Source organism: Symphalangus syndactylus, chromosome X (assembly GCF_028878055.3).
Source record: "Symphalangus syndactylus isolate Jambi chromosome X, NHGRI_mSymSyn1-v2.1_pri, whole genome shotgun sequence".
In the NCBI taxonomy this organism is placed as follows: Eukaryota; Metazoa; Chordata; class Mammalia; order Primates; family Hylobatidae; genus Symphalangus; species Symphalangus syndactylus.
Genome location: NC_072447.2, coordinates 80,399,639 through 80,421,367, shown reverse-complemented (window position 1 = coordinate 80,421,367; position 21,729 = coordinate 80,399,639). Strand labels below are relative to the sequence as shown.

At 41.8% G+C, this 21,729-nt stretch overlaps 1 protein-coding gene across 6 annotated transcripts in view; it reads left to right on the top strand.

Moving 5' to 3' along the window:
• The first annotated feature begins 2,692 nt into the window (after positions 1-2,692).
• Positions 2,693-21,729, top strand: part of PHKA1 (phosphorylase kinase regulatory subunit alpha 1) — a 139,400-nt gene continuing 120,363 nt past the window's right edge. For 4 of the 6 annotated variants that reach the window (XM_055268710.2, XM_063634349.1, XM_055268709.2 and 1 more), the window contains exons 1-3: positions 2,709-3,216; positions 4,105-4,263; positions 11,745-11,792. In XM_055268710.2, the coding sequence (XP_055124685.1) occupies positions 3,139-3,216; positions 4,105-4,263; positions 11,745-11,792 (285 nt within the window). In that variant the 5' untranslated portion in view covers positions 2,709-3,138. Of the gene's footprint in view, positions 3,217-4,104; positions 4,264-11,744; positions 11,793-21,729 lie in introns of all 6 variants that reach the window. The other 2 variants (XM_055268708.2, XM_063634348.1) reach the window with 1 other exon arrangement.

Here is a 21,729-nt window from a genome sequence, read left to right as displayed (position 1 = left end):
GTGAAGGAATTATGGGTGATTTTAATATTTTCTTTGTTTTACTTTTCAATACTTTCCATGTTTTATTTAGTGTGTATTACTTTAATATTTAATATAAATATATTTAAGATTTAACATAAATATAAATATTTAATGTTGCATAAACATGTTTAAATCATGGTGAAGCGAAGAAAAAGAGAGGCTCTAGCTTGAAGGGGGCACAAGGGTGGAGAAACTGCTTCTGAGGCTACAGCTGAGGGGAAGATGTCAGCCAGTTAGGGGCAGAGCAGGGATGATCCAGATGCTAGTTCAAGTTCGAGACCAGCCTGGCCAACATGGCGAAACCCCGTCTCTACTAAAAATACAAAAATTAGCCGGGCATGGTGGCAGGCGCCTGTAATCCCAGCTATTCGGGAGGCTGAGGCAGGAGAGAATCGCTTGAACCCGGGAACTGGATGTTGCAATGAGCAGAGATCGCGTCACTGCACTCCAGCCTGACCGACAGAGCGAGACTCCGCCTCAAAAAAAAAAATGCAAGTCCAAGATGCCCGTGCTTTCCGTGGAAAGACTTTTTCTTCCACTGTGCACCTAGATTTTGAAGTGGCTTGTTATTTGCCAGTCATTGCATTTGCGTGGCGAATCACTGCAATGGAAATCATCCCCTTGAGAATTCTAAGTGTGTCACGATATCTAACTACATCACTGGCTGTTGAACCTGAAAGTCCCAGATTTGAGTTCTTAAGCATTCCCTCCTTCCTCATCATCATTACCAAATTACTAGTCACCTCCTAGGTGCCTACCTCTATGCTAAATTGGGCGGAGGTTTTGGGGTGGAATGGAGGGAGCTTATGTGGAGAGAAATAAAAAGATAAACGAAAATGCAAAGTCACCGTGGCCTGGATGAGGTGGCTAAGGAAGGCTTAGAACTTGAAGTCAATGGGTCTAATTCTCTTATCCCGCGATTCAGGGAATAGGTGGTACTTAAGCAGAGCCTTGAAAGGTTTGCAAGGTTTGAATAAGCAGAGAGCAAGAGGTGGGGGATGGTGGGAGGAGCCGGAGATGAACAGAGCAAAGGCACTGGGGTCCAGGCCGGGCCGCCCCAAGGGTTACAGACTGATTCCACGAAGCCAGTAAGCAGCGTTATCTGCAAGCTGCTGCCTTTTTTTTTTTTTCTTTTTTTGAAACGGAGTTTCGCTCTTGTCTCCCAGGCTGGAGTGCAGTGGCGCGATCTCGGCTCACTGCAACCTCCACTTCCAGGGTTCAAGCGATTATCCTGCCTCAGCCTCCCGAGTAGCTGGGACTACAGGAGCGCGCCACCACGCTTGGCTAATTTTTGTATTCTTTTTTTTTTGTTGTTGTTGACAGAGTTCTGCTCTTGTTGCCCAGGCTGGAGTGCAATGACACAATCTCGGCTCACCGCAACCTCCACCTCCTAGGTTCAAGCGATTCTCCTGCCTCAGCCTCCGGAGTAGCTGGGATTACAGGCATGCACCACCACACCCGGTCAATTTTGTATTTTTAGTAGAGACAGGGTTTCTCCATGTTGGTCAGGCTGGTCTCGAACTCCTGACCTCAAGTGATCCGCCTGCCTCGGCCTCCCAAAGTGCTGGGATTACAGGCGTGAGCCACCGCACCCAGCCTAATTTTTGTATTTGTATCGGCGGCGGGGGAAGGGGGGGTTTCTCCATGTTGGCCAAGCTGGTCTCGAACTCCTGACCTGAAGTGATCCGCCCGCCTCAGGCTCCCAAAGTGCTGGGATTACAGGCGTGGGCCACCGCACCCGGCCATTGCAAGCTGCTTTTATTATTTTATTTTTATTTTTATTTTTTGAGACGGAGTCTTACTCTGTCGCCTGGGCTAGAGTGCAGTGGCACGATCTTGGCTCACTGCAACCTCTGCCTCCCGGGTTCAAGCGATTCTCCCGCCTCAGCCTCCCGAGTAGCTGGGATTACAGGCGCGCGCCACCATGCCGGGCTAATTTTGTGTTTTTAGTAGAGATGGGGTTCCGCCATGTTGGCCAGGCTGGTCTCGGACTCCTGACTAAAGGTGATCTGCCCTCCTCAGCTTCCCAAAATGCTGGGATTACAGGAGTGAGCCACCGCGCCCAGCCTCCAAGCTTCTTATGCAGCCTTCCTTCTCCACTTTATTTTCAGCTGAATCTTTGTTGCCTCAGCCTTGTGACCTACGTGCGCACGAGGGAGCCATCCAAAGCAGTTACAGGATCTCTTCCAGCTCGAGTCCTGCCAACGCCGCTTTCTGGGGCTGCCAGCTCCCAGCTGTTCCCCGCCTGGGGCGCTGGCTTCCTCAGAGCACACCACTGCCTCCTCCCTCCCAAGCCCGCAGACTCGCCAGTTACTAAGGAGTAAAGTACCCTAGGGAGTTCCTGTTTGGTAGGTCTGGCTGGAAGTGAGGCGTTTAATCTGAGCTTTTAAAGTCAAAATCTAAAATACAATAAACACCCAGAAACCCAAGTCTTTAGACCTGGAACACAAGCGTGTCTTTCAGTTCTGAAGTTCACTGTAGGTTCCTGTATAAAACTAGTCCTGTAGAAGAAAGAAGAGCCTCCCCAACATCCTGTGTGCACAGCAAGTGTGGAAAACTGAAATAGTGATCTGAGGTGTTTCGAAAATAAACCTCGGAAAGCACATTGCCTACGGTGACACATTCTCGGCCCTGGGGCGGGCGAGCCCCCGGGTCGCAGCGCGCAGCTGCCAGAACCAGTCGCGCCCGCCCCGCCTCCCGCTCGCGTCTCCCGCAAGGTGGAGGCGGCGCAGCGGTCGCGGACCTGTTGGCGGCGGCCGGGCGGGAGGCTGTGGGCCGCGGCGGTCTCCCGGGGTTGACGGGAGGATGCAGGAGCCACACGCGGAGGCCGGACGGGACTAAGGGGGCAGGAGCGGGGACTGGGGCGCTGCGGCGGGGCTCTAGACCGCGGGAGGCCGGTGCTAGTGCTGGCGCGTGGTGGGCCCCGGGGGCCGCCGGAGTCCTGAGAGCTACGCGGAACCCACGGCGCCAGGCCTGAGCGGTGGGAGGGCTCTGCGGGGCCTCGTGTTCAGGTCTCCCACCACAAGGGTGGAGCAGCGTTGGATACTTGTTCCTTGGGGACCGAAGGCTCCGGTGGCACCGGGCTATTTCTCAGAGGACAATTAGTAACGTGTCGCCATGAGGAGCCGGAGTAACTCCGGGGTCCGGCTGGACGGCTACGCTCGACTGGTGCAACAGACCATCCTGTGCCATCAGGTAAGTGCAGGGGTGTCGCTCGTAATCACCGAGCGAGGATGTAGCGTGTCATAGCTTGGACGGAGACCTTGGATGAACTCCGTGCGTGCGTGTGTGTGTGTGTGTGTGTGTGTGTGTGTGACGGAGTGTGTGTGTGTGACGGAGACCTTGCATGAACTCCGCGTGTGTGTGTGTGTGTGTGTGTGTGTATCTGTATCTGTCTGTAGCAGGTTCTCCCGCCCCGTTAATTATATATTTTTTGTGCTCCTTTCTGCTGGTTTTTCATTGCTAGTTCGCTAGTTCATTCTAACCAGAAAGTTAAAACTTTCTTTTAATAATACTCATTGTAAATGCACTTAATAGTACTTTTAATTGTGCCTTTAATAATACCCACATTTCAGACTCGAAAGGCTTCAGCCACCGCTTACCCCTTATTCAAGATAGTATTTGCAAAGGGCACAAAGTTTCAGTTATAAGATGAGTAAGTTCTGGGGATCTGATGTACAGCAGCATGGTGACTGTAGTTAATCATACTGTACTGTATACTTGAAATTTGCTAAGAGAGTAGATCTTAAGTATTCTCACCACACCAAAAAAAAAGGTAACTGTGAGGTGATAGATGTGTTAATAAACGTCATTTTGGTAATTTCCCAATGAATACATAAATCATCATGTTGTACTCCCTAAATATACACAATTTTTAATGTGTCGAATATAGCTCAGTAAAGCTTGGGAAGGTGGGAAGATAGCATTTGCCTGCGATAGGTCAGAAGAAGAGGAGGTTATAAAACTCAAGAGTGGAGAAGTAGAAGAAAGACCAAAGTCCCTAAAAAACCCATTTGGAAGATTCTGTTTCCTAATGTTAACACCTATGGTTATCTTCCTGCCCTCTTTTTCTTGACCTTGCAGAATCCAGTGACTGGCTTGCTTCCAGCCAGCTATGATCAGAAAGATGCTTGGGTCCGAGATAATGTGTACAGCATCCTGGCTGTGTGGGGTTTGGGCCTGGCCTATCGGAAGAATGCAGACCGGGATGAGGATAAGGCAAAGGCCTATGAATTGGAGCAGGTACTCAAAATAAAAATACAAAGAGATCTGGAGCTGTGTGTGATTGGGGGTTGGGGGCAGAGTGGGGACTGAAGGAAGTGAAACCCACCAAAAGCTAAGAGACCTGTATTTTGCCTTTCCCTCTTTCATCATCTTTCTGAAATTATATTCCAAAAGCTTTCCTGTATTGTACTGAAGTGGTATTCTTGCAGTGGAAACTTGAAACTTGCTGATTTGAGGGAGAGGGAACAGTCTGTTCTGTTACAGTGGAAAATCCTATCCTGGGATCTTTCCTGAAATGCATGACTCTATAAGTAAATGTATCTTGTAGTCTCCACTGTATTTGTTCTCATTGAGAAAATGTTTGGGAGCATGTATCTACTATTTTATTTCATTTTTAAAAATTGTGGTATTTGTATGAGGGTAAATGACATAAATCAGCCAACCTTCTGGACTAGACACAGTAAAGACTTTATTTGTTGATTTTTATAGCTGTGGCCACTGTTTCAGAGCCTGTTGCCTCCTCCCTCCCCCAACTCCTGGGCAAAATGAGGTCTGAGTCAGCAGATGCCTTTAAGCCAACTTTTAAGGCACTTCCCCTCAGTAAACAAGCATCCTTTATAGAACTGTTGAGACACAAAGGGAGCTGCATCCTCTTCAATGACCAAGAAAATAATATTAAGAAAACAATATTCTGGGCTCTGGTGGGAGTTGAAGTACTCTGTTGTCAGTTATAAGACGGATGTGCATTCATTTCCATCAGTGGGAAAAATTCTCTCTATACCAGCAATTTTCTCCAGTGGTCTCTCCAAGACTTAGACAATCAGCGCTCCAGTCTTCATCTATAAATCAGAATATTGATATTTGGTTATTTTACGAGTATCAATATAATGTGGGGTTGCACCGTGTTGTCCTTAGCGACAGCAAGCATTTGTTGTTCATTCAAGCCATTATTGAGAGATACATAGGTCCACCAAAAAAAAAAAAAATTGTTCAAGTTTTTGCTCTACACCAGGTAGTACAAGATCATTATTTTTATGACTTTTTTTGTTGTTGTTGAGACGGAGTCTCACTCTGTCCCCAGGCTGGAGTGCAGTGGCACGATCTCGGCTCACTGCAACCTCCACCTCCTGTGTTCAAACGATTCTCCTGCCTCAGCCTCCCGAGTAGCTGGGACTGCATGCGCGTGCCACCACGCCTGGCTAATTTTTTGTATTTTTAGTAGAGATGGGGTTTCACCATGTTAGCCAGGATGGTCTCAATCTCCTGATCTTGTGATCTGCCCACCTCGGCCTCCCAAAGTACTAGGATTACAGGCATGAGCCACTGCACCCAGCCTTTTATGACTTTTATAAAAATAATACCATTGTAGAAATTTGGAAAATATAGAGGAGTGTTTAAAAAAATTCACCTGTAATCCTGCCCACTCCCCTCCCCCAAATCCTACATCCTACGCCATGTTTTCTAGTTTGAGCTCAGTGTTTCGTTTGTTGCTATTTTTACTAGAAATTAATATCAGTAGAATTGGAATTCCATGTCTGGTACAATTTGACCAATTTTTTCAATTCTATTAGAAGAAATCTGTTATCTCCCTGTAATGTTAACACTTTTTCTTATTTGGCCCAGTAATAAAGAATTTAACAGAGGAAGGGGGAATAGTAGGGAAACATTCAGTTGCCCATTCTAAAATTTTAATGTTCCATTAAATAATTTTTCACATAGCCAAAAAAATACCTTTCATACTACCTTAATAGTAATTAGGAATGTTTCTTTTTTTTTTTTTTTTTTTTTGAGACGGAGTCTTTCTCTGTCCCCCGGGCTGGAGTGCAGTGGCACAATCTCGGCTCACTGCAAGCTCCGCCTCCTGGGTTCACGCCATTCTCCTGCCTCAGCCTCCCAAGTAGCTGGGACTACAGGCGCCCGCCAACACGCCCGGCTAATTTTTTGTGTTTTTAGTAGAGACGGGGTTTCACCGTGTTAGCCAGGATGGTCTCGATCTCCTGACCTTGTGATCCGCCCGCCTCGACCTCCCAAAGTGCTGGGATTACAGGCTTGAGCCACCACGCCCGGCAGGAATGTTTCAAAACATAGCAATGGGATACATCTTTCAAAAAGATTTTGTGGGAATTTTTAAATTTATATGAACTTTCATTATTAATTGCAACAGGTTTTTATTATTAGGTCTCAATTTTTTTCTCAAACCTGATTCAGTGTTAATCAAGGACCAGAAAATCATATCTGTAAAAGGCCAGAACTATTTTTGTCTTTAGGGTTGTAGGTCACATGTGGTCTCTATCCAACTACTCAGCTCTGTGATTGTGGTGCAAGTGCAGCCAGAGACAATGCAGTCATCCCTCAGTATATGTGCGGGATGGATTCCAGTACAGGCTGCTTATAACCAAATCACTGCATACTCAAATTCTGCAGTCAGCTCCGTGGAACCCATCTATAAGAAAAGTCAGCCTTCCATATACATGGGTTTCTCATCCCTGAATCCAGTATTTTTGATCTGCGTTTGGTTGGAAAAAAGCCACATATAAGTGGACCTGCACAATTCAAACTTATGTTGTTCAGGGGTCCCCTGTATATAAAGAATGAGTATAGTTATGTTTGAATAGAACTTAATTCATAAAAATAGCAATGGGCTAGATTTGTCCCTGATCTAGATGAGTGTTTCCCAACTCTGACTATACTTTGGGAAGCTTTTTTTTTTTTTTGAGACTAAGTCTTGCTCTATTGCCCAGGTGGTTGGAGCGCCGTGGTACGATCTCGGCTCACTGCAATCTCTGTCTCCCAGGTTCAAGCGATTCTCCTGCCTCAGCCTCACAGTAGCTGGGATCACAGGCGTGCGCCACCACACCCGGCTAATTTTTTTGTATTTTTAGTAGAGATGGGGTTTCACCATGTTGGCCAGGTTGGTCTGGAACTCCTGATCTCAAATGATTCACCCACCTCGGCCTCCCAAAGTGCTGGGATTACAGGTGTGAGCCACCATACCCAGCCAGGAATCTTTTAAGAAATACCCTTACTACACCACAGCTTAGAACAATTTAAATATGAATCTCTGGAAGTGGAGCTCAGTAGCATCAATATTTTTTAAAAAACTACCCGGGTGATTCTAATGTATAGCCAGTGTGAAGAATGACTAGTTATGGCAAAATATGAACATAGATTAAATCCAATAAATTCATAGATTAAATTCCCACCTACTGCAACTTTCTATTACTGTGTGGGTTTTCCCAAAACATTGATTGTTAATTATTTCTACCCTTCCTTCTGATTCTTACCTTGGTTTCTTTCTGAGAAATAATGTCAGAGAATTGAAGAGAATTCTGGATGAAAAGAGGACAAGGGTTTAGGCAACTACTGCATCCTAGATTGAGAGTAGAATTATGCACATGTATGTTTTTACAAATGTCTTTCTCTAAGGTATATAGATACAGTCTCATACCCGTAGAAATATAGGCACACAAATAGGGATATCTCTTTGCATTCATGGTACCATGAAATTTCAGCTTCATCTCTGGGCCTCACTCCAGTTCTGTGTGCTAAGTTTTGTTCTTTTTGTGTAGTCGTTCATTTTTTCTCATGACTTTATTACCTTTATGAGAATGACTTTCGAGTCTTCATCTTTTACCTCACTTCAATTTTAAGCCTAGGTTTTCATTTGTCACCTCATCAGTTTCATCTACATATACTGTGGCTCCTCAAACTCAATGTGTCTGAAACCCCACCTTTCCAACTAAAGACAGACTACAAAACAATGGCAACTCATCAACAATCTCTTTTTCTGTTATTACTGTGTCCATTCTACCAACCATCCAGGCAATATTACTTGGAGTATTTCCCATAGTATGTTCTGTGGAATACTAAGCCAACTAAGTTTGGGACTATGTTAAAGAGCAGGTGTCTTTACTCCATAATTTCTCAGAGCCTTTGATGTACTAATGTGCATTTTTTGTCTAAGATGGGAGTGAATTTTATAGCCTTTCCAGAATCTCTTGGACTAGCACTCTATAAAACGGTGCTTGAAGTGTGCTACTTAACCTTAGAATGATTTTTGACTTCTCCCTCTTACCTTTTGATGCATGCACACCAAAGTCTGTTGATTCATATAATTTCTCTTGAAACTATTCCCTCTTTTCCCTTCTGCCTCAACCTCAGTCTAAGCCCTTATTTCCTAACACTTCTGTGAAAACCACACTTAAATTATGTTATTTCCATCCTCGACAATCTTAATGTGGCCTTCATTTCTCCACAAGTAAAGTCGACACATTTTGGATTGATAGACAAGGCCCTCTATGGGTTGGTCCTAGCTTATTTTTTTTCAATATTATATCACGCTGGTGCCCTCCATTATACCCCCAGTTCCAGCCAGGCTGATGTCTTTATTAATCCTCTAATCCCTTAATAAAAATACCTAACATTTGTATAAATACTTCCCATTGTACAACACACTTCCCCATAATTACCAGTATTTTATTCTCACAATACCCTGTAAATCAAGTATTATTATCCTCAATTTCCAAGTGAAGGGATTGAGGCCCAGAGATGAAGCTGGAATTTGATGGTACCATGAATGCAACCTGGGTCTTACGACTTCGGAATCAGTATTCCTTGAATTTTTGCCTCCGTTGTAGCCATAGACATTGCCACCTGCAAAAATTTTTATGGGCTTCTTCTTCTACATGCCTGTTCCCTTTCAATCTAAACTAATATCCTTTGAAAGCCTACCACCAATCCCACTTTTTCTGTGGTCCCTGTCCTTCCTCACAGACCACTCACTTGTACAGTGATCACTTCTTTCTCAGGACTCCTTTCTTGGAACTTCCAGATCGCTTATCATCTGTGCCATTCAACATCTTCATTTTTTTAAATTTAAAAGACTGTGTAATCATCATGTGCCAGGCCCTATAATAGATGTTAAAACGAAAGTGGGACAAAATGTTTATATGTAACCCTCAGCTTTTTTTTATGGAAAATTTCAAACTTACAGGAAAGTTGCAAGAATAGTAAAATAAACATATTTGCATATACTCTATCTAAATTCGCTAGTTGTTAACACTTTGTCATATTTGCATACCCACCCCTCCACACACACACACACACACACACACACATGATTTTTTGATAAGCCATTTGAGAGTTACTTGCAGACATGAGTTTGTTTTTTAATTCAACTTCCTTCGTCCATTGACTTAAAGGTCTTTTTCTGAACCTGGCCTCTGCCCCTTTTTCTCAGGGAGTTCATTGTCTGGTGGGGGAGACAGATATATAAGCAAGTAGTTACAGTACATTAAGATAGGTACTATAGGTACTGATTTATATATTTGAGATAACTACTAAGCTCTGTGGGAACACACAGAGGTGGGAATGTCTAAACTCTGGGACAAGGCGAGGAAGACTTCAGAGAGGAGATGGGTTTTAAAGGATAATTAGGAAATGCTGGGTAGACTATGCTGTACTTAGTTTTTAAAACATATCTGTCCCATTTCCCTTTTCTTTATGTTCTACAAAACCTGATAGAGTTTCAATAAATATCTGATTGCACATATTCCTGGGGGTAGAAAGAAAGAGGTACACAGATATGGTTGTGTAGTTATATAGTCTTATAAAGTCAGTTCACAGATATATATTGATTTATGTCCTCAAAAAGAATAGGCAAGAGGGAGAGTCACTTGGTATGGGGTAGAAGCCCTGGTGTATGAATGTACATGTATAATTAATGCCATCTAGCACACCTGGATCAGAAAACAGTTAGTTTGGGGAACACAAAGTACAGATACCTCCCATCATTCCTACCTCCCCATTCTTCCGACTAATTTTATCTTGCCTTGGAATTTAGAACTTGAGGATAGAAATGGCTGATAATGGCCACTAATTGAGATCCTCCACTGAGTCCTTGATTCCCCAGGTTTGCTGTTTAAAGAAAATTTAGATGGGAGTAGTGGGGCTGGATGGTAAAGGGAGTTGATGGATTTGCAAGAGAAAAGGTGACTAAGGCAGTAAAATAGTGAAGAAGCCAATGACATGAGCCCAGGATTCTTACAGAATAGTATAAATGCTGAGTTCTATATTGGTCGACTAGAGGCCCTTAATATGTTTTTTTAAAATGAGTTCCTTTAGGCCATTGATATAAAGACAAGACTATTCAAGCCCCTCCCTCTGCTTCCCATTCTAATTCATTGACTTTTAGAAAAGACAGAATATGGTAGAAACATTTGAGTATGTGGTGACATGTGTCAGAATTGAATAAAGTTTCCCTACAGAAGAGGTTGTGTTAAATACTTTCCATAACAGGGTATATTAAAGACATAGACTCTTTCATTATCATCAAAGTCATATAGATGTCTTCTTGTAGGGGTTACAATAAGTTTCCTTGCTTTATAATAAATGTTTCAGGCTTTAAAATGTGACAAGATCATGCACTGCCTATTCTTTTTCTCTTTTTAAAATTTCTTCTTTTGATCTGTAAGGGGAGGGGACCATTTATAGACAGAAATGACTTAAGAAAGGGGACTCTCCCACGGAAACCATTTTTATTCTTATTTTTCCCTCAATAAAAGACTTCATAAAGAGTTGGAACTTAATAGGTACTTATCCTTATCATGACTATTGCTTGTAGTCCCATTTGAATATGTTTTGAAGAAATAGCAGAATCATGTGGCTTCCAAGTAGATTAGTTTTCAGAGGTGTCCTGAAGTTACCTCTGAGCCAGCATACCCTGGAGTAACCTGGTTGGATTTCTTTTGGACTGTGAAACAGAAAGCTTTTTGGAGAAATAGAGAAGCTGTTCGGTGCTATGTTCTTCCAAAACACATTTCTACCCATGCCACGATTGATGGGCCATTTAGTGTCATGTAGTATAGTTGGTGATCAGAATTTTGAGCTGTTATGATTGGAAAACAAACTACTTTAAATTGTCAAGCCCCAATAAGAGGAATAGTGATGACCTGAAACTTAAGAATTTGTGACTTTCTTTCAAGGAAAACGGGTTGAGTCAAATGAACAGATCCCCTTTATACTTATTCGTAATTAAAATTCACTTTATTCTTTAGGGGACATGTCCAGATAAATATTTCTGTGGACTCTTGGAGATAAGTCTTGGCTAGTTTAGAAAAAATGAAAGCAATGTTGTAGTGAAGTCTTTCTAGGCCATAGGATGTATTTTAGAATATCCTCAGAGCCTTAGGATTTTTGAGCTGACTTGCCCCTTTCTCCAGGTGGAATGTCCTCTGATAGGATGGTTGGCTTATTTTTACATAAACCAGTTGAAGCTTGGATGATTTTTTTGACTTGAAGGAATCATAAAGCGTAGCTTTTGATTCCACTTTTGGCTGTAATCTGCTCTTCTGTATACCAGTAAAGTAAATGTCATGTAAATAGGAACACAGGATAGGGTTACTTGTTCTCAAAAGGTCATGTACCATCTGCAGTTGCTGAGTAAGTGTTCCTGTATCTAGGGATGTTTATAACTGTCTTGCTTCCATTTATTTCTGCAGAGTGTAGTGAAGCTGATGAGAGGACTACTGCACTGCATGATCAGACAGGTATGGTATTGGTAACACCCTCTCTAATAAAAGCACATTGTAATAGTATCTCTACCCCTTAGGGAATGTTTATAGCTTATATTTTCTTTCAGTTTCACAAATAGTACACACTAATTTTAGAAAATTTGGAAAATTGGAGAGGGATAATGTCACCCATAATCTCACAATGTAATTACCACTGGAATGTTTCTTTCCAGTCTTTTTTGACCCTCTACAAATGATTTTCAATGTGTTTCATCATTACTGTACATGCAATTTTGTATGTAGGGTAAAAAGATGATACAGGTCTAAAAACCCTCATTTGACCAGGCACTGGTGGCTCATCCCTGTAATCCCAGGCCAAGGCGGATGGATTGCTTGAGTCCAGAAGTTCGAGACCAGCCTGGGCAACATGGTGAAGCGTTGTCTCTACAAAAAATATAAAAATTAGCCGCGCATGATTGTGTGCTTCTGTAGTCCGAGCTACTTGGGGATAGCGGGGGTGAAGTGGGAGGATCACTTGAGCCTGGGAGGTCAAGGCTGCAGTGAGCCAAGATGGTGCCACTGCACTCCAGCCTGGGTGGCAGAGTGAAACCCAGTCTAAAAAACAAGTAAACAAAACACACACACACAAAACCCTCATTTGAAACCCTTGGGGCCATCAACTTTAGAATTTAAAGTTTTTCAGGTTTTAAAAAGGCAGTACAGTGCATACTCCTGCCAACCTTTAATTATATGGTGTATGGTATATATACACCATATATTACCTTATGCTTTCTGCGGGTCTAGAACAGTACTCTATAATCAGAAACATTAATATCTCTGTAGGGAAACATGCAATTTCATACTAAGTGGAATAAATAAAGACTTAATTTGAATCTAGTGTTGCCAACAAATGAATTTTAATGCAAAACTTAGGGGAAAAACCTTTTCAAAGTGTTTTAGATTTTAAGATTGGAGATAAGAAACCTTGAATTTGCATCTCCTTGCAGTAATTTGCATCTCCTTGCAGTAATTTGCATTTTCCTGACCTCCCGTGAAGTTGAGCATCCTTTTATGTGTAGATTGAAAATTTGCATTTCCTCATGGATGAATTGTCTGCCACGTCCTTTGCCTATCATCTAGGTTCTCTTTCTTGCCTGTTGAAAAGTTATTGTACATTATAGACATTAGTCCTTTGTCATATGCATTGTGAATTTTTTAGTAGTCTATCATTTATTTTTGAGGCTTGTTTGTGATATTTTTGCATACAAAAGTGTTTTTACTTTAAAAAATTGTTTTATCCTAGGAGATCTTAAAGCATTTTGCCCACACTGAATCTTACCTGGCTTTTCTGAAGATCAAGATTATGTTTTATTAGAAGAAGAAATTGAGGCCCAGATTGCTAAAGTGACTGCCTACAGGCACAGAAGTCAATAGTAGAAGGAAATATATAGTAGATAGAAAGTAGTACATAGAAATATATGATAGATAGAAAGTCTTTGCTACTTTATTTTGTATTTTAGATATTTGCACTTTTGTTTTTTTTTTAGATAGGGGTCTCACTTTGTCGCTCAGGCTGGAGTGCAGTGATATGATCATAGCTCACTCACTGCAGCCTTGGCCTCTGGGCTCAAGTGATCCCCCCGCCTCAGCCTGCCGCATCACTGGGACTACAGGTGTACACCACCATGCCTTGCTAATTAAAAAAATTTTTTTGTAGGGACAGAATCTCACTATGTTGCCCAGGCTGGTCTCAAACTCCTGGGCTCAAGTGATCCTCCCACCTTGGCCACCTAAAATGCCAGGATTATAGGCATGAGCCACCTTGCCTGGCCAATATTTGAACTTTCTACCTTACCAAATAGGTTTAAGGTCACTAATTTCAGGAACCAAATTTAAGGTATAACGGTTACTGTCATACGTCAGAGGCATTAATTATCAAATTTAAATTTCAGGAACTAAGTCTTTCAGTTGTCCTTTGCACAATATTTCCCTTCTGGCTTCTAGTTTCAGCTTTCTGTTTTGAACCCAGGAAATCTGAGATAGATCTCAGTTAATTTAGAAAGTTTATTTTGCCAAGGTTGGGGACGCACCCATGACACAGCCTCAGGAGGTCCTGAAGACATGTGCCCAGGGTGATTGGGGCACAACTTGGTTTTATACATTTTAGGGAGACATGAGACATCAATCAATATATGTAAGAAGCATAGTATATTAGTTCCATCCAGAAAGGGTGAGACAACTGAAAGCAAGGCCTCCCTCCACTATGGGCTTCCAGGTCACAGGTAGGTAAGAGACAGATGATTGCATTCTCTTGAGTTTCTGATAAGTCTTTCCAAAGGAGGCAATCAGAATATGCATCTATCTCTGTGAGCAGAGGGATGACTTTGAATAGAATGGGAGGCGGATTTTCCCTGAGCAGTTCCCAGCTTATAGGGGCCCAAGTTATTTTCCTTTCACATCCCCCCACCTTTGGTTTTTCAAATCTTTTGGAGAAAGCATTTTACAAGAAAATGAATCTCTGATCTCAGGTTTCACCTGATCTCTCATGAGCAGGACAGTTTATTTCTAGATGGGCAGGTCCCAAAAGCTCATTTTTAGCAGGTTGTGAAGTCTCATATCCTGTGAAGAGAAAATGGGGGAGGTAAGGGAGAAAAAACAATAACAAACAAAAGAACAATCCTGGAAAAATCAGTATAGGCCCTATTACTCTGAAGTCCATACATTATTAGGCAGGTATGAAAGTGGCTTATGAATGTAAATAGGTTACTGTTGTTTTTTGAGACGAAGCCTCTTTCTGTCACCCAGGCTGGAGTGCAGTGGTGTGATCTCGGCTCACTGCAACCTCCGCCTCCCGGGTTCAAGTGATCCTCCTGCCTTAGCCTCCTGAGTAGCTGGGATTACAGATGTGTGCCACCACACTCGGCTAATTTTTGTATGTTTTTAGTAGATATGGGGTTTCACCATGTTGGTCAGGCTGGTCTCAAACTCCTGACCTCAAGTGATCTGCCAGCCTCAGCCTCCCAAAGTGCTGGGATTACAGGCATAACCCACCGTGCTGGCCAATTGCTGTTATTTTTTTCTGAAGTTTGAGTTGTCTGGCTTCAGTTCCCAGGGTTTTAAGAAAGCACAGCTGAGTTTTCAGTGACTCCAAATTAGGAAAAATGAGGGAAAAAAAGTTGAAAACATTATTTTGAAGACTTGTAGCCAAAAAAATTAGAATTCCATCCAAACTGTAGAAACTAATAAAAATTGAAACAAAAATTAGGCAAGACTAGAATCTAACAATGGGTGTCCTATCGTTTTGAAATATAATTTTTTCTCTCTCCAGTTTCCCCTTTTACTAAAGACAAATCATGGTAGGACTGGTTTGCTTATTATACTTGGCCTAATTATTTGTATACAGTGCAGCAAGAATAATTATTTTTTACATAGGCTTTTAAATGGGCTTTGATGGAATTTTGTTCCATAGGAGGAATCTCAGATAAGATTTTTTTTCTTGAGATGGAGTCTTGCTCTGTCACCCAGGCTGGAGTACAGTGGCACGATCTCAGCTCACTGCAACCTCCACCTCCTGGGTTCAAGTGATTCTCCTGCCTCAGCCTCCCGAGGAGCTGAGATTACAGGCGCCCACCACCACACCCAGCTAATTTTTGTATTTTTAGTAGAGACGGTGTTTCACCATGTTGGCCAGGCTGGTCTCGAACTCCTGACCTCATGATCCACCTGCCTCAGCCTCCCAAAATGCTGCGGTTATAGGCATGAGCCACCACGCCAAGCCATTAGCTAAGACTTCTTGAAAGCCGAGCCCAGCCATGAATTTATGCCATCAAATATCTATGAGTTGTTTGAATTTCTCCTCCTCTTGAGGTTCCAAGATAAACCTGAGGCTTCTGTGCCTGTCGGAAAGTGACATTCTTTACTTACCAAGGGTCAGAAACCCTATACGTGGCCTGTGTACATGAAATATGAGGCCAGTTTTTTCAAGGGCTTTACTGGCTTCACAAGTTAAGTTTGATTCTTTAAAGGAAAGCACACCATTCCAGTCAAAGCCTTGGTAAAATTACCAGTTTCTCCAACTGTGTCCTGTTACAAATGAAAACAGATTCTTATTGACTTATGCAAATAACTGTATTGCCATAATACTCATAAATAGTTTCCAAATTCTGGAGAAAATCAGGTAGAGAGAAACAAATATGCTCCAAATCTTGTTTATGGCAGTATACTAAATTGTTAAAAGCTGTCAATCTGAAAAACAAAACAAAGGATCAGCAAACATTTTAAGCAAAAAGTCAAAAAAATTAGTTCAGTCCATGCAGTTATTTCTTTTTTTTTTTTTTTTGAGATGGAGTCTCATTGTCGCCCAGGCTGGAGTGCAGTGGCGTGATCTCGGCTCACTGCAAGCTCCGCCTCCCGGGTTCATGCCTTTCTCCTGCCTCAGCCTCCCGAGTAGCTGGGACTACAGGCGCCCGCCACCTCGCCCGGCTAATTTTGTGTATTTTTAGTAGAGACGGGGTTTCACTGTGTTAGCCAGGATGGTCTCGATCTCCTGACCTTGTGATCCGCCCGCCTCCGCCTCCCAAAGTGCTGGGATTACAGGCGTGAGCCACGGCGCCCGGCCTACCATGCAGTTATTTCTTGTTCTGCTTGATACTCATGAACATTTTAGCTCTCCATGAGTCCTGGAAGTTTTTCCTCTATTCTGATGTCACAGTCTTCAAAAGTTATCAGAAACCTGCATTTAAGAGCACCTATTGGAATTTTATAGCTGATTATAAAACCATCTTCTAAAAAGGACCAAAACAAGACAACAATTGTCCATGGATGAAAAAAAAGTTTTAAGGCAGCCATAATCAAAAGACACAATTGACAAAGAAATTTGTTACCTCTGTGGCACACAATAATTTTAACATAACAATTAGGAATATTACTGGTAATGTACACCAAGTTATATCAGAATTTCAGGAGTTTCTCATAATTTTGGAACACATACCAATAACATTTATACAAATACAGCCCAAAGAAAACCAAACAACATTTCATATTTGACAATGCTTCCTATATAATTTTTATATCAAATAAGCTAAATTATGACACTTTTGGACTTCAGGGAACCTAATGTCTTAAAGGATTAATTAGGTTAGAAAAAGACATAATTTATAATTTGATTTTGGAAAATTTGTCAAATATAAAAGTTTAAAATGCTTGATATTGCAAAATAGTATTACAGGTCATTGTTTAACCAAAGTGATAATTCAAGGACTTCAAAAAAAGTGAAAACCTTAATTCTTTGAGAGAAGAGACTTAATTTCCTAAACAAAAAGCCCTAATAAAAACAGCATGAAGCCAATTACATTTGTTTTTCAAAATTTTGTAAACAATCTATAAAGTTTAACCTTGATTATAAAATATAACTTCCACAAGGCTTTTATAACCTTTATTAAGGAGTTGGAGGAGTTGGTTAATGCTTTAAGAAAAACTTGTTAATCTGACACAGGGGTCCATATACTGGTTTTGCATCAGTGTGCCTTTGACACTAATGATTAATTTATAGAGAAACTGAACTTATTTTATCTTTAAAAATTGGCCTTTACATTCTATGCACTCTCTTCTTCCACAATAGTTCCTGGCTCGTGAGGAATCAAATAGCTTTAATTGTTTTTTGCCCTGTATTTCAGGAATGCAGTTTATTTTGATTGGCATCTTCTATGGGGCCTGAAGATGAGACTTTATTTATTTATTTTATTTTTTATTTTATTTTATTTTTTTTTTGAGACGGAGTCTTGCTCTGTCGCCCAGGCTGGAGTGCAGTGGCGCAATCTCGGCTCACTGCAAGCTCCGCCTCCCGGGTTCACGCCATTCTCCTGCCTCAGCCTCTCCGAGTAGCTGGGACTACAGGCGCCCGCCACCACGCCCGGCTAATTTTTTGTATTTTTAGTAGAGATGGGGTTTCACCGTGGTCTCGATCTCCTGACCCCGTGATCCGCCCGCCTCGGCCTCCCAAAGTGCTGGGATTACAAGCGTGAGCCACCGCGCCCGGCCTTATTTTTTATTTTTTTTGAGACGGAGTCTCGCTCTGTCGCCCAGGCTGGAGTGCAGTGGCGCAATCTCGGCTCACTGCAAGCTCCGCCGAAGATGAGGCTTTAATTGCTGTTAGTGTTTAAGATTTAGCAGGACTTGATGCCCTTTTTATTAGACCCAGGAGTTAAAGCCCTCTAACTCAATGTCACAAGGACTTTAAAAGCCCATATAGGGAAGATACATGGATGTAATAACCTTAGTTTAAAAAAACTTTTTTTGTTAATCTCAGTTTTTTTCCTAAGCAAAACCAAAACTTAATAATAATATTTGGACTTTCTGGTTTGTCCTGAACATCCCTCTTTTTTTTTTTTTTTTTTTTTGAGATAGAGTCTTGCTCTGTGGCCAGGCTAGAGTGCAGTGGTGCGATCTCGGCTCACTGCAACCTCCACCTCCTGGGTTCAAGCAATTCTCCTGCCTCAGCCTCCTGAGTAGCTGGGACTACAGGCGCACGCCACCACACCCAGCTAATTTTTTTTCTATTTTTAGTAGAGACAGGGTTTCACCATGTTGACTAAGATGGTCTCGATCTCTTGACCCCCTGATCCACCTGCCTCGACCTCCCAAAGTGCTGGGATTATAGGCATGAGCCACTGTGCCTGGCCTCTTTATTCTTATAACTTTCTTTACATCTCCTTTTGTTTCCTGATTGTTTTTACCTTGTTTTATACATAACCTTTAAATAAGCTTTGAATTAGACAAAACTTGTTCACCTTTTATTTTTTAGCAAGAATGTTTTCCTACAATATATATTTATTGGAAAATACCCAAATAAATATCTATTATTTAATATAACTTTACATCCTAAATTATGACCAGTTTTTCTGCAAGTACTTATCCTATTACATTTACATAATTATTTTATTTTAATTGTTTTACCCTGATTATTTATGAAAACTGTGATAGTCATGATTTAAAGTTATGAAACTGCCATTGAAAATTATGACTGAGACAGTGAAAAAAGATTTGACCTAACTGACTCCATCTTGCTCTTAGCCCCAAGCTGTCCTTGTTCACTCCTGGGCACAGGCCAAACTAACTTTGGGAGGAATTTAGCTTATAGATTAGCTTTGAAACAGAGAGAATAACAGTCCTTTCCCAAAACAAACCTTATTGTCTGTGCATACTGCCTAAAGCCACAGGATTCAAAGTTACGGTAATATTACTAAATTCAAGATGCAGCTATTTTCATTAAGCCCATATCAATGTCTTATTCATTAAAAATTACACAAGCAAAGAATCATTCTGTTTTGGGCTGGGCTTATAGTTTGTAACCCCTATGCCAAATTTTGACACCTTATAGTATTTGGCAGGGATAAGTATGAAATTGCTTGATTAATAAATGCAAAACAAAAGAATGTATACTGGCAAATCTTAAGACATTTCTAATATTACTTTACCAAATAATTTTAAAACTAGCTTATTTATTAAAGATGTTACTTAAGTTACATAAGCTTGAAAAAGCATTTGACTATTCTTTTTTAGTATCTGATTTAAGTGCTTTTATTTTTCTTTAAGCCAATTAATTAGATCTCATATATGTTTAGTAGTGAAACACTGTGTACACAACACATAAATACATATAAGGACACATTAGGCATGCCAATGGATTTATAAAGACCCCCTCTTTTTTTTTCTTAGATTTTCATATTCTTGATAACCTGTTTCACAACCCTACACAGCTGTCAGCTAAACAGCCTTAAATTTGCACATTAAAGGAAACAGTTCAGGTGAAATCAAATAGCAAAATTTATATCATAATGTACAGAGAGAAAGGTGTGGTGGTGCAGACTAGAGGGAGATGCTTTTACAGTGCACTTAAAAAAAATTTTTTTTTCTGAGACAGAGTCTCGCTCTGTCACCCAGACTGGAGTGCAGTGGCGCAGTCTCCACTCACTGCAACCTTCACCTCCCAGGTTCACGCCATTCTCCTGCCTCAGCCTCCTGAGTAGCTGGGACTACAGACACCCGCCACCACGCCTGGCTAATTTTTCGTATTTTTAGTAGAGACAGGGTTTTACCGTGTTAGCCAGGATGATCTCGATCTACTGACCTCGTGATCTACCAGCCTTGGTCTCCCAAAGTGCTGGGATTACAGGCGTGAGCCACCACACTCGGCCAAAATTTTTTTAAACAACGACATTTCTTTTTCTTTTTTTTTTTTTTTTTTTGAGATGGAGTCTCGCTCTCTCACCCAGGCTGGAGTGCAGTGGCGCGATCTCGGCTCACTGCAAGCTCCGCCTCCCGGGTTCACACCATTCTCTTGCCCCAGCCTCTCCCAGTAGCTGGGACTACAGGCGCCCGCCACCACGCCCGGCTAATTTTTTTGTACTTTAGTAGAGACGGGGTTTCACAGTGGTCTCGATCTCCTGACCTCGTGATCCGCCCGCCTCGGCCTCCCAAAGTGCTGGGATTACAAGCGTGAGCCACCGCGCCCTGCCTAAACAATGACATTTCTGAGTGTCTTCCTTAAAAACCCAAGTGTAGCCTCTGTTGCAATAACTATTTTAGTCAAAAAATCAGGTGAAAACAGAATTCAGTCAACTGAGAAGAAAAAAAAAAACTTGTGCTCAAAAAAAAGACAAGGTCTTAGGAGACCTTTTTCTCAAAAAAAAAAAAAAACAACCCCAAAACATGAAGGCCTTTTAAATACAAACATGCCCACATGCACACATACACACACACATCTTGGATGTTAAGCTTTTAATTAAGCCGACTTTTAACTAAACATTGAGCTCCTTTAAAAAAAATCTTTTAAAATCTTATTACCGTATTTCAGCTAGGACAAAATGCTGCTAAACTAACAATCATCACACAAATTGTATGATTTCTGGGCACTCTAAGTGTAAGCAGAATTTAACACCTGCTGGTTGTTAACGCTAACTTCAGTCGTTTAAAAAGAATTTTCAAGACAGAATCCCAAACCAGTTTCTTACATAATGATGGGTCTCAGGCTGTAGACTGCTCTCTACCGTCCTAGAAACAGGAAAAACGAAAACAAAACTCATCTTCCCTGTTAGAAGCGAGTTCAAACTCCATAAAGGAGTTACCTGCCTTCGCTTTCCTTGTGTTGGAAGCAAGTGAAACTTCAAAAAAAGAGGAGTTGTAACAGCAAAATAAGCTTTAGATCTCGACCAAATTTTGAGAGATCAGGGATTCTGTGGAGGGGGTGCTCTCAGGCCTCAGCAAATTGTCCTGTTGGTTTGAGCCATCAAGTTAGCTCATGCTGGTACCAAGCACCAACAGGAGATTTGTCAAAGGTCAGGGGCATCTCCACTCAGAATCTACCCCACCTTGAGGTTACCAAGATGTGAACCCTGAAAATCTGAGACAGGTCTCGGTTCCCTGAGCAATTCTTAGCTTGAAGGGGCCCAAGATATTTTCCTTTCGGACTGTCATACCTTTACTCCCTCACTCTATGTGTCTCTCAGCAGCTCTTTTCATTACTCCTTCAAAATATATCCTCTTATTCTAATTTACTTCGAAATTTCTACCTCAGTTTCAGGAACAAATGTATCTTTTCACATTCAGTTATCTCTTACTAAGCTGTTCTCACTCAAGCACTCTGAATCTCAGTTTATATCTACAGTGTGCAGTGTGGCAAAGCAACCATATGAAGAGTGAACAAGAGGCAATGAATAGGAAAGAGCTGTTTTTGACTATTTGGTATTATTTTCTGATTAAATCACCTAAATTGAAAAACAACAGGCCGGGTGCGGTGGCTCACGCCTGTAATCCCAGCACTTTGGGAGGCCGAGGCTGGTGGATCACCAGGTCAGGAGATCGAGATCGTCCTGGCTAACACGGCGAAACCCCGTCTCTACTAAAAATACAAAAAATTAGCCGGGCGTGGTTGCAGGCGCCTGTAGTTCCAGCTACTCGGGAGACTGAGGCAGGA